At 39.5% G+C, this 12,062-nt stretch overlaps 1 protein-coding gene and 1 pseudogene across 2 annotated transcripts in view; both read right to left on the bottom strand.

Annotated features, from left to right (window-relative positions):
* Positions 1-6,782: 6,782 nt before the first annotated feature.
* Positions 6,783-8,905, bottom strand: LOC138082061 (zinc finger CCCH domain-containing protein 14 pseudogene; annotated as a pseudogene).
* A 1,328-nt stretch (positions 8,906-10,233) lies between these two features.
* EXOC1 (exocyst complex component 1) overlaps positions 10,234-12,062 on the bottom strand; it is a 54,475-nt gene continuing 52,646 nt past the window's right edge. For both annotated transcript variants that reach the window (XM_068975007.1, XM_068975008.1), the window contains one exon: positions 10,234-10,994. In XM_068975007.1, coding sequence (XP_068831108.1) covers positions 10,842-10,994 — 153 coding nt within the window. In that variant the 3' untranslated portion in view covers positions 10,234-10,841. The remainder of the gene's footprint in view (positions 10,995-12,062) is intronic.

The following is a 12,062-nucleotide window of genomic DNA, read 5'->3' as shown; positions in this document are numbered from 1 at the left end:
AGGCTTTTTAGTTTCATTTTACCATATTTCAAAATTATCAACTAGTATATGCTTGTAGAGGAATTAAAAATATATAGGAAATTACAAATCTAAAGTCCCAATAAAATTTTAAAATTTCATTTGTTCTGTTCTGCTATTTTACACTTTTCTCTAAAAACAATGACTGTAAGGATTTTGGTTAGATATTTTTACTTGCCTATCTCTACCATTACACTATGAGTTTTTGATCTTGTCTTTGTAGCCTTATACGTCATTAGTGTTTGATGAATGAATAAATGATTGAATAATGAATTGTCAAATAATATAAGTAAATGAAATATCTTTAAAATGTATTGTTATGTAAACTTGTTAAGATGCTACTTTAGTTACTTTTTGGACTTTCTCCATAGGATTACATGTGAATCAAATACAACAGTGATTTAATTATGATGTTTTGTTTACAGTATTCTTTTAAATGCTTCCATGATGCTTCAGGAACCTTATACTAAGTAATAGAATGAGAAGTTTGGATGATGACAAGGCATTTCATTAAGGCTTTTATGTTTTTATGTGACTATCTGATCTTGTAGGAGTAATGCCCAGAGCTTTCATGGCTTATTTTATTTTTGATGTGTTATAAAGCATAGCCAATACATACTCTGTTATCTAATATGCTCAAGTAAAATGAACTGTGGTGATTGATCATTTGGATTTGTCAATGTTTTAAAAAGTAGTAATACAATTCTAAATTAAAAAAGACATAACTTTGGCAGTCTGATTAAAATGAAGGAAGAGACATACCAATCTAGTGAATAGATTACTGGTGTTATGAGTAAGAAACAGGACCCAGTTCATATCTAGTTTCCAGGATCAGTGAATGAGGTTCTTTCCCAGGTCATTTAGCAGAATTTGTTGATAACGTCTAAGATATTAACCTTATTAACATTTCTTAGAAGGCTGGTTGAGGCTAGAAGCCTTCTTCTCTGCTTTGCCTCATAGGATTTTGAAAGGCTAATGAAACAACATTAGCAAGTTACTAAGGACTTTGTGGGTAATGGCTTCACAGACAAAGGCCTTGATAGACTTCCTCTTTGTGACCCCATGAATCACAGCACACCAGGCCACCCTGTCCATCACCAACTCCTGGAGTTTACCCAAACTCAGGTCCATCAAGTCGGTGATGCCATCCAGCCATCTCATCTTCTCTCGCCCCCTTCTCCTCCTGCCCTCAATCACTCCCACTATCCAGGTCTTTTCCAATGAGTCAACTCTTCGCATGAGATGGCCAAAGTACTGGAGTTTCAGCTTCAGCATCAGTCCTTCCAATGAACACCCAGGACTGATCTTTAGAATGGACTGGTTGGATCTCCTTGCAGTTCAAGGGACTCTCGAGAGTCTTCTCCAACACCACAGTTCAAAAGCATCAATTCTTCGGCGCTCAGGTTTCTTTATAGTCCAACTCTCACATCCATACATGACCATTGGAAAAACCATAGCCTTGACTAGACAGACCTTTGTTGGCAAAGTAATGTCTCTGCTTTTGAATATGCTGTCTAGGTTGGTCATAGCTTTCCTTCCAAGCAGTAAGCATCTTTTAATTTCATGGTTGCAATCACCATCTGCAGTGATTTTGGAGCCCCCCAAAATAAAAGTCTGACACTGTTTCCATATCTATTTCCCATGAAGTAATGGGACTGGATGCCATGATCTTCGTTTTCTGAATGTTGAGCTTAAGCCAACTTTTTCGCTCTCTTCTTTCATTTTCATCAAGAAGGTTTTTAGTTCTTCTTCACTTTCTGACATAAGGGTGGTGTCATCTGCATATCTGAGGTGATTGATATTTCTCCCAGCAATCTTGATTCCAGCTTGTGCTTCTTCCAGCCCAATGTTTCACATGATGTACTCTGCATAGAAGTTAAAGAAGCACAGTGACAATATACAGCCTTGACGTACTCCTTTTCCTATTTGGAATCAGTCTGTTGTTTCATGTCCAGTTCTAACTGTTGTTTCCTGACCTGCATACAGGTTTCTCAAGAGGCAGGTCAGGTGGTCTGGTATTCCCATCTCTTTCAGAATTTTCCACAGTTTATTGTCTGCATTAACTGGGGATCTTCAGTGGCAAGGTATAGAAATTAACTTTAACTAACGTAAGGGCTCCCTACTACTCCCCATCTGCAATATGGGAAGAATATTGGGTGATTCACAGAATTAGAAGAGAACCACTTGATCTTGGGAAGATCAAAAACAAGGGTAACTTTGGAGATCTTTATAGAAGACATTTATGGGTGTTCTCTTTTGGTGTGAAACGGGAATGATTTAACTCTAAATACCTTCATTCAAGCAGTGTCACCTGCCCAAGATTCACACTGCTGGCAGAGATGGAGAGTCTGATTAGCCCAGCTTGTCCAATCATCTGCCTAATCTTTGTAGAGCATGGGGACTGTGATGGATAATCTTACAGGAGCCAAATGATCCTACTGTGATACAGGAAGAGACACAATCCATGTCTAGATTACTGTGATTAATTTTATTTCCCCTGATGCAATATTATCATTTTTCAGGCAGAAAAGACAATCTATGGTACAAGACAAGGCTAAGAGGCAGGACATTATTAAGACAAGGGACCCAGAGAATAAGCAGAGAAATCACAATTCTTAGAATGATGATGCCCTAGGAAGAGGTACATAATTTCAGCCTCCATCAGTAAAAGTTAAAGTATTCATCTCTTGCACTCTCTTAGCTGTTCCTCTGCTCTCCTCTACTTAGAGAACTGCTCCCTGTGATAAACTTTATGGTTTGAACAATCTTACAGCAGATTACTCCTCCTGAATAAACAAATACGGAAATGAATTTTTATGAACACAAGTTATATGTAGTTCATTTATAGCTATAGTTAAATAAACTTGGCTTTAAAAAAACTAAGTAAAATTATAATGAGTGAATTTTAATACATACCACTTCAAGATTTTTTTTTTTCAAATTAAATTTAGGGTCTACAAACTGTCTTAGGAAAGCAGGTGGTGTTTTGGATTAAATTTTGTATTATTCCACTACTTAGAAACCCTTTTAGAGAGTTCTCTTTCCCTAAGTGCTACAGTATTGACTGGTCAACCTGACCTCAAAGTAGTTGCAGAGGATCAATGTTGCCTTAATTATAGCTTGGCAAAGATTGGGAGGCAAGATAAGAGCTGTTGGTCCAGAAAAACAACCCAAGATAAAGGGTTCTTTTAAACTATAGCAAAAGCAGGATATGTTATATCTAACAAAACAATATAAAATTTCTGCCAAGCAACTCTCAGACCTTTCTGCACATATTTTTAAATCATCTGCAAAACTATAATGATCATGATTGTGTAATGACAATTAAATAGAAACCTCTAAAGATTAATAGTAACATATGGATAATCATTAAAGAAATTACATTCAATACCCTAAATTTTCATACAATTACACCTACTCTGTTTATGTACATATTATTTTTTGACATGTTTGCATGTTTTAATACACAAATGTCATTCCATGTTTTACTTTTTTCTTTGATGGCTTAGGTAATCCTCCTACTTCATGATCACAGCAGCCATGGTTTTCATTATCTCCTATCACAACATACCAAGAAGGAAGAAGATATAGAGGCTAAATACCTTGTATGCCTTAGGAACCTTCTGTTTTTTTCAGGATGGACAATCTCTTTGGGGATCTCTTAGCAGACTTCCTCCTAGATCTCACTGACTAGCCCTGGGTTAACACAAACATGTACTCCTCAGTCAAACATAGGCAAAGGAGAGCTGGACTGTCATGGCCAGCTGAGGCCAGGGCAAGCATGGTGCCCATTATGATTTGAGAGGCTTGTAAAAACCTGGGCCCATCTTCAGAGATTCATGTTTATTTGGCTAGAGTAGGGTGCAGATATCAGGGTTTTAAAACATTTCCCAACAACTCTAATATGCAGCAGGTCAGGATCCAAGGGTCTATGGCCAGCTTTTCCACTTTTGTCTGGCCTGTTCCTACTCTGTAAAAAGCAGAGCTCTGTTAGCAAGGAGGAGCAGGCAGACCCCATACCTCACAGTGTCTGCCAGAGGAACTGACAGTAGATTAAGTAAACCCACCTCCCTAAGACAGCGTATCTGAAATCTACAGAAGACATTGTTCATTTAGGCCCTTCATGAATTTAATTCGTCAGTCTTTATAGAATGTATACCACTGTGAAGACCCTGTATACGTATAAGGTAAAAACTGGGAGTAGAGCACACTTTATCTTGTAAGTCCAATTTCCTTGTAACAACCTTCACTCAGCACCTAGAATGAGATCCACATCTAGTTACGTTAGGCGCTAGGTTCAAGCAGAGAACAAGAGCCTCTGCCCTAATGCAACTTACTTTCAAGAATACGGTTGTGCTCTAAACATTGAAGAGAATTGTAAAGAAATACATGTGATGGTTTCCTCCTTCCATGAATTAACAATTCAAGTCTGCCTGTTCACTTTCTACTTTTTAAACTCAGTATTTGTTAAGTACGTACATGTTCTAGACAGATACTGTTAAACAAAATAATTCTAGTCATAAAGACTGCAGGCTTAGAGATAGGGGAGATATACTAAAGAAGTAGAGAGACAAACATATTTCATATTATACTAAGTGCCATGAAGGAAAAGAATAGGCTCTTATGAGAGAGTTACAGGGCAATATAATTGAAATGAAAGGAGATCCAGAAAGGCTAATTGTCTAAAGTGAGATGGAGACAAATACAAAATTCAGATTAAAGCACATTCCTTCAATTTCTTAATTTCTTTTCCACTACCTTCTCTAGCTAATTACGCTGGAACTTCTTGAAAGACTCACCATCTTGCAAGTGAAATTGATAGAGATGTTATCTCAGAGAAGCTGCCTTCTCAAGATTTTTGGGCAAGACATGTGCTCATAGACTGATGTTTCCTTGTCTTGCTTGCTCTATTCTCCATTGTGTCTTGTCACCTGATTTTCCTTTTTTTTTTCATATATTCCTCTCCCCCTTTCCATCTGCCCCACTGTCTTTTGTCTTCCTCTTTTCAAAATATGAATTACTCCTAAATGCACTTAGTACTATACTCACTCAGAAATTAAGTTAGCATTATACCATGCTTGGAGAAGGAAATGGAAACCCACTCTAGAATTCTTGCCTGGAAAATCCCATGGACAGAGAAGCCTGGTAGGCTACAACCCGTGAGGTTGCAAAGAGATGGACATGACTAAGCACCTACACATACCAGCATACCATATCATGGTGGTGCCAAATATTAAAAACTGAGAACTCTTAAAACCAAAAGCACACACGTGAGCTGTCTTCCAAAGGACCAAAAAAAAAAAAAAACCAAACAACAAAAAACCCCCAAATTGTACTAATTGGTTCAGAGGTATGAATGAAGCAGCCTACACCATTGTAACTGACTATGCCAAAGCCTTTGACTGTGTGGATAACAAAAAACTGTGGAAAATTCTTCAAGAGGTGGGAATACCAGACCACCTGGCCTGCCTCTTGAGAAATCTGTATGCAGAGGATGAGATGGTTGGATGGCATCACCGACTCAATGGACATGAGTTTGAGTAAACTCCAGGAGTTGGAGATGGACAGGGAGGCCTGGTGTGCTGCAGTCCATGGGGTCACAAAAAGTTGGACATGACTGAGTGACTGAATTGAACTGACACCACTGTAAAACTTTGCAACTTCAGCTGTGAGTTATAGACCTGTAGCATTGATATTACCTGGTATCTTGCTAAAAATGCAGAGTCTTAGATCACACAAAACCTGTATTTCAACAAGATTCTTGGTTGTTTCATATGTATATTAAAGTTGGGGACTTGCAGATGCAGAGGATCCCAGAACATAGAATAGAGTTCAGTCCAGTTCAGTCACTCAGACATATCCAACTCTTTGCAACTCCATGAACCACAGCACGCCAGGTCTCCCTGTCCATCACCAACTCCCGGAGTCCACCCAAACCCATGTCCATCGAGTCGGTGATGCCATCCAACCATCTCATCCTCCGTCATCCCCTTCTCCTCCTGCCCTCAATCTTTCCCAGCATCAGGGTTATGAGAATTAACAATCTTACTTCTTAGACACCACTGTATATTTAACCTTCTTGGCATAGCCATTTTTGCTTTCCCAGAACTTTTTCATTTCTATATATTCTCTAAGTTATCATATGTTGCTCTTCTCCTATCCCATCTGTAGCATACAATATTACAGATCTCTAAGATCTAGAAAATTGTAGCTGATGAGAGTCATCCACTGCCTTTTCTTTTTTCATTCAAAATATCTTATTGTTTAATTTTGAAAAGCTGTATGCATTAAACTTTGTTAAACAGATACTAACACAAAAATAAACGGAGACATATTAATTAACCAATGTATATCTTTAATAGGAATCATGTACATCTTACTTCCTTAAAATTTCTATCCAGTTATTTAGATAATTTTGTTATTTGAGGTGCTTACTTTTTTGGATTCTTTTCTAAGAAGTATTTTGCTGTCTGCCTTTTCTTTATTTTTTTTTTTGTACAAACATGCCTCAAGTGTTTTAATAGATTTCAGCTTTTCCTTAAACTGTCTTTCCACAGTCAAAACAAAACAACAAAAAAAGACCCAATGTTAAAATCACTTAATAAACTTACAAACTTGAAAAATTAGACACTTCAGGTAGGCAATAAACTTCATATTATGAAAGCAATATATTCCAAGTTTCAAAGATCTGACAGATTCTGCAGAGCGTCTTTCATCAGTAGACGGAAACTCTCAAATGGCACAGTGTCAGGTAGGACTGGGTGTCACTCACTGGTCTGAGGTTGAATCCATTTCAAGGCATGTTGTGGTGGTACAGTAATGGTGGGATGATAGAATGTGCAGTCAGGCCGTGTACACTGAGTGTTAAATCTACAGTGTTTCGGATGATAGAAGAGACACTCCATTTTCTTACAAGCTGGGAATTAGCAGCACAGCTGACTACCGGAAGGCGGTGCTGCTGCTGTGACTGGTTTTGGAGGCAGTCCTGGGGTTCTTCGGCTCATGTGAGTGAAGGGACAGTCTGGTTTAGTACATTTTGCATCATATTTACAATTTGGATGAACAGACAGACACTTCTCAGCAAATTTACAATTGGGAAAGGCTTTGCAAGGCGACACGGGGTGATGGTAAGTGCACTCATCCCCGTTCTTGCAGGCGGGCCAGTACTTGCAGCGCTCCAGCAGCTTCTCCGGCTTCTGTGCCACGCTCAGCTCGCTCAGCTCAGCGTTTGCAAAGCTACCATCTGGGTCCTCAAGCTGCCTGCTCAGCACGTGCAACTGCTGGGTTGCAAGTCCCCCGTGTGAGGCTGCAGGGTGCTGTGTGGGTCTCATTCCTTCAGAGCACATGTCCTCCTCTTGATCTGACATGTATCCTGGGGGGCTGGGGACACCGTCCAGCATCACTATAAACTTGGGACTCGCAGGTTTATCTGGTTGTACAAGATCTCGTGTCTGTACAAGGTGTCCTGAAAGGGCCCAAAGGGCATCTGCCGTCATCATCCCCGACTCCTGGTTTGCTGCCACTACTAGCTTCTTCAGAATAAATGATCTCGTGTCTTGACTGATCTGCAGAGTTTCTGCCATTACGGGATCAATTTGCAATTGGGATAGCAACTGCCTCTGTTGAGTTCCTTGACTTTTGTCTATATTATCTCCTTTTGCTTCCTCTTCTTTAATAGGAGAACTTATCCTGGGGATTCTGCCTTGTCCATGGACCATTTTCTGCTAGCAATTCTTTCTGAGAAGTTCGAATTCTGGGAGCAACTGGAAGTGTCTGTTTCTGTGAGACTGTAGAATAGTTGTTTTTGTTACAGATTCTTGAGCTTCAGATATAGCTTTCAAAATTAGATTCTTGTTAGCTTGTTTAGAAGGTGGAAGTGAAGGTTTCCGTTCAGGCTTTGCTGGCACTGACACACTGCTGGAGATGCTTCCTGTACGGGACCCACAATCATCCTCTTCCTCCTCCTCTTCGTCGTGACTGAACTTTTTTACTTCAACAACTGAACTTACCACAGGCAACTTTCTCTTCCGAAAGTTTTCTTCCTCAATACTCATCTTTTCTGCGTTGCTTCTGAAGAAGGGACTGTAAGTCTCTTCTAAACTGTTAAGCACTTCTGGCTCACACAAGCGTCCTGTTTCATATACCCGGCTGCTCTGAACATCAAGAGGCTTGGAGCATGAACACTGTTTTGCTGCTGCTGAAACTGCAGCCTGTTTAGATGAGCACCACTGTCTGTGTTTCGAGTTGCAGGTGGTCAATAGATTTCAATAGAAGGGCAAGAAGAACGGTATGTGTCACTGTAGTTTTTTTCTGAGATAAGGGATTCTCCTGCACAAAATTGAGGTCTTCATCATTGAGATCATCTGATTCTAGCTTAATATCAATCACATCTTCAGAGGGTGCTAGCTCCCTCAAAGGTTTCAGTGTGGACGTTAGTCGGGTTGCAGCTCCACAATCGTAAGTCTGTCTGACATTAGTGGCTTTCTGCTCCTGTGAACTTGTAGAAACTCTGGACTCTCTTTTTTCAGGTCTAGTGCTAGAAACTGCAAGAGGTGGCACTGCAGCTTCGTGCCTTCTCTCATCTCCTCGACTGAAACTGCTCTTGTTTGAAGGTACGTTACCATCAAAGAGGTTGGTATCAGAAGACTTTAGACTAGAGGGGTCGGTTGTTACAGAACGAAGTTTATCTAATACACCGTGAAGCCATACGGTGAATCGAGTTGTGCTGTTCCCGAGAAACAGGGACAGGTCCTCTGTCATTTGGTCCTGACTTTGCTTGTTGGCCCCCATCACCATAATGTAATCAGGAAGTTCTTCATCGACGTACGCTCCTAATTCTTGCAATTTCCCCTTAATGGCACTGGCTGATCTCCGTGCCGATCTCCATGGCTCCGCGGCGGGAAGCGGCGGGCACTGCACTGCGTCCCGCGGACCAGGGGCCCAGCGCCGGCTTCCTCCCGGCCGCGCGCCCTGTGTGACCCGCCCCCATAGGCTCGAGCCCCGCCGCGCGCGCGCGCCTCTGCCTTCTCTTTAAATAAGAGCCATACCACCTCAGGTAAAATTAACCTTGGCCTGTTAACAGAAATATTAGACAGTGTTTGGTCTTTAGATGTTTAAATATATTTATAACATTCTTGAGAAGGAGGTCACTGTTGTGTGGAATATCAGCTCTGGTAATACCTGGCTTGAACCTTGAGCAATCCAACCAACCTTGTATCTTCTTTGGCTCCAGATGATCTACGAATGTTAAGGTTTTTTCCTATGTCAATAAAGAATATATACACACATATATGAGTTTGATTTTGTTTTTAAATTAAATGTTGAGCTAATATAAATTTATAAGGTATGTGTAAGGTATAAAGTATCATAGTACAATGAAATCCATGTAGCCACTGCCCAGTTTAAGTAAAATAACATACCTTTAAAATCCTGCCCCTGCTGGATACCATAATCTTCCCTTCCTGCTCCCTAATCACTCCAGAATTTTATGACCATTTCCTTGCTTTTTCTCAGTTATACCACACTTGTAACTCTAAATACTGTTTATTTTGAACTTTTATATTAATAGAATCATATGGTATATATACTGTGATTGACTTCTTTTTTTTAAAACCTGACATTATTTTCCTGGTATTTATCTGCACTATTTTTTGTGGATAAAATTTACTAATTTTCACCACTGTATTGGCAAATAATGAATATACCTTAATTTATCAATCTACTATTAATGGAAAGTTGGATTATTTGCAATTTTTTGCTATTAAAACTGTACTGAGGGACTTTCCTAGCAGCCCAGTGGTTAAGAATCCGCCTTCCAATGCAGGGAATGTGGGTTGATCCCTGGTCCAGAAACTGGGATCCCATGTGCGATGGGACAACTAAGCCTGAGTGCCATAACTAGAGAGAAGCCCACAGGCTACAATGAAGATCCTGATGTAACCAAAAATAAAATAAATGTTAAAAAAAAATGAAGCCACTGTACTGATAGGGTCTTTGTGTTTATACATTAAGGACACGAATCTCTTTATGGCAGTGATTCTCAGTCCTGAGTACCACTGACTATGTTTTATGGTAAATGACATGTAGTAATTCTTATATATTGATTTTATAAGAACTTGCTTTCACACAAATGAAGCACATGATAAATTTAATAATAATATTACCACATTTCACCTTTTGGAAAATGTATTTCGGACTGTTACACAGAATCACATGACCCTCAAAATTCAAGTTTACAACTGATCTTCACAAGAGCCTTATCCATATACACGTTAGTTATTCAGAAGAAAAATTCAATACAGTATTTTAGTAGTTACATGATTTGCAACCAATACTGAATTACTGAAAGCTGACAAACTCTCAATGAATTACATATAGGATGACCACTCCCAAATACAAGAAGTGAGACAACAAAGGAAAATTTTCTGTTCAGTCGTAGAAAAATGATAAAGGCATTTATGATGAGATAAATGCTTTAAGTTAGTATACAACCTACTGGGCGAATAAAACTGCCACATAGGTTGGTAGTTTTGCTCTTGAATATACGTGGTATGGTATTACCCATTTTGGAGAAGAAAATGGCAACCTACTCCAGTATTCTTGCCTGGAAAATTCCATGAACAGAGGAACCTGGTGGGCTACAGTCCATGGGGTTGCAAAGAGTCAGACACAACTGAGCATGCATGCGTTACCCACTTATTTGACATTAAGTGATATGTAAAACTTCAAGTCTGAGTTCTCAAAATGGTTGCTTGGTATTTCTGAATAGTGTCTGGTGTGCTCAGAATGTTTCTTATCGTTTATCTTTTCTCCTTTTATAAGGTTTAGTGGGACTGTGCAATGCTGGAGCAATAGTCCAGAATGTCCTGAATAGTGAATTCCATTGTAACACCAGATCCAGGATAACAGCGAGCTATCAAACCTTCAAAATGCTTGTACTGGCGAATAAATTCATCCTGCATGGAGTGCCACACCACCTATAAAAAATGAAAATGAGTCACTAAATTACAAATGGAAATAATACGTAAACAAGAATGTAGAAATATTGTCAAGACATATTCTAAGCATTTAGGATAGCATAATAGTTAATCACTGTGGATGGTGACTGCAGCCATGAAATTAAAAGATGCTTGTTCCTTGGAAGAAAAGCTATGACAAACCCAGACAGCATATTAAAAAGCAAAAACTTCACTTTGCTGACAAAGGTCTGTAGAGTCAAAACTATGGTTTTTCCAGTAGTCAAGTACATATGTGAGACTTGGACCATAAAGAGGTCTGAGTGCCAAAAAATGGATGCTTTCGAACTGTACTGGAGAAGATTCTTGGGTCCCTTGGACTGCAAGGAGTTCCAACCAGTCAGTCCTAAAGGAAATTAACCCTGAATATTCACTGGAAGGATTGATACTGCAGCTCCAATATTTTGGCCACCTGATGCAAGAGCCAACTCACTGGAGAAGACCCTGATGCTGGGAAAGATTAAGGGTGGGAAGAGAAGATGGTGGCAGAAGAAGAGATGGTTAGGTAACATCATCAACTCAAAGGACATGAATCTGAGCAAACTCTGGGCAGTCCAAGGGGTCACAAAGAGCTGGACACAACTGAGCGACTGAATTGAACTGGGAGAGAATGAAGGACAGGGAAGCTTGGTGTGCTGCAGTCCATAGGGTCACAGAGTCAGGACTGAGTGACTGAACAACAGTTAAGAATGTACATTCTGAAGCGAGATTCCTAACTCCTCAAGTGACCCTGAGTATGTTACACTACTCTTCTGTGCCTCAAGCCCCTTATCTATAAACTGGGTGGTGATAATAATACCTTCCTCACAGGTTCAAATGAGATTAAATGAGTGAATGTATGCAAAGTGCTCAGAACAGTATTCGACTCAGTAATGTTTATTACATTTTAGCTGTTATTATATCTGTTCCAGTATCCAACACAGATGTGGCTATGCACAACTATGTATGAAATAAGACTGAGGATTAAATGAAATTTCACATCAGATGGAAGTTTAATTTCTTTATCTAAAATTAACGATGCAAAACACT

The sequence above is a fragment of the Capricornis sumatraensis genome, chromosome 7 (assembly GCF_032405125.1).
Source record: "Capricornis sumatraensis isolate serow.1 chromosome 7, serow.2, whole genome shotgun sequence".
Taxonomy (NCBI): Eukaryota; Metazoa; Chordata; class Mammalia; order Artiodactyla; family Bovidae; genus Capricornis; species Capricornis sumatraensis.
This window is presented reverse-complemented; position numbering and strand designations above follow the sequence as displayed.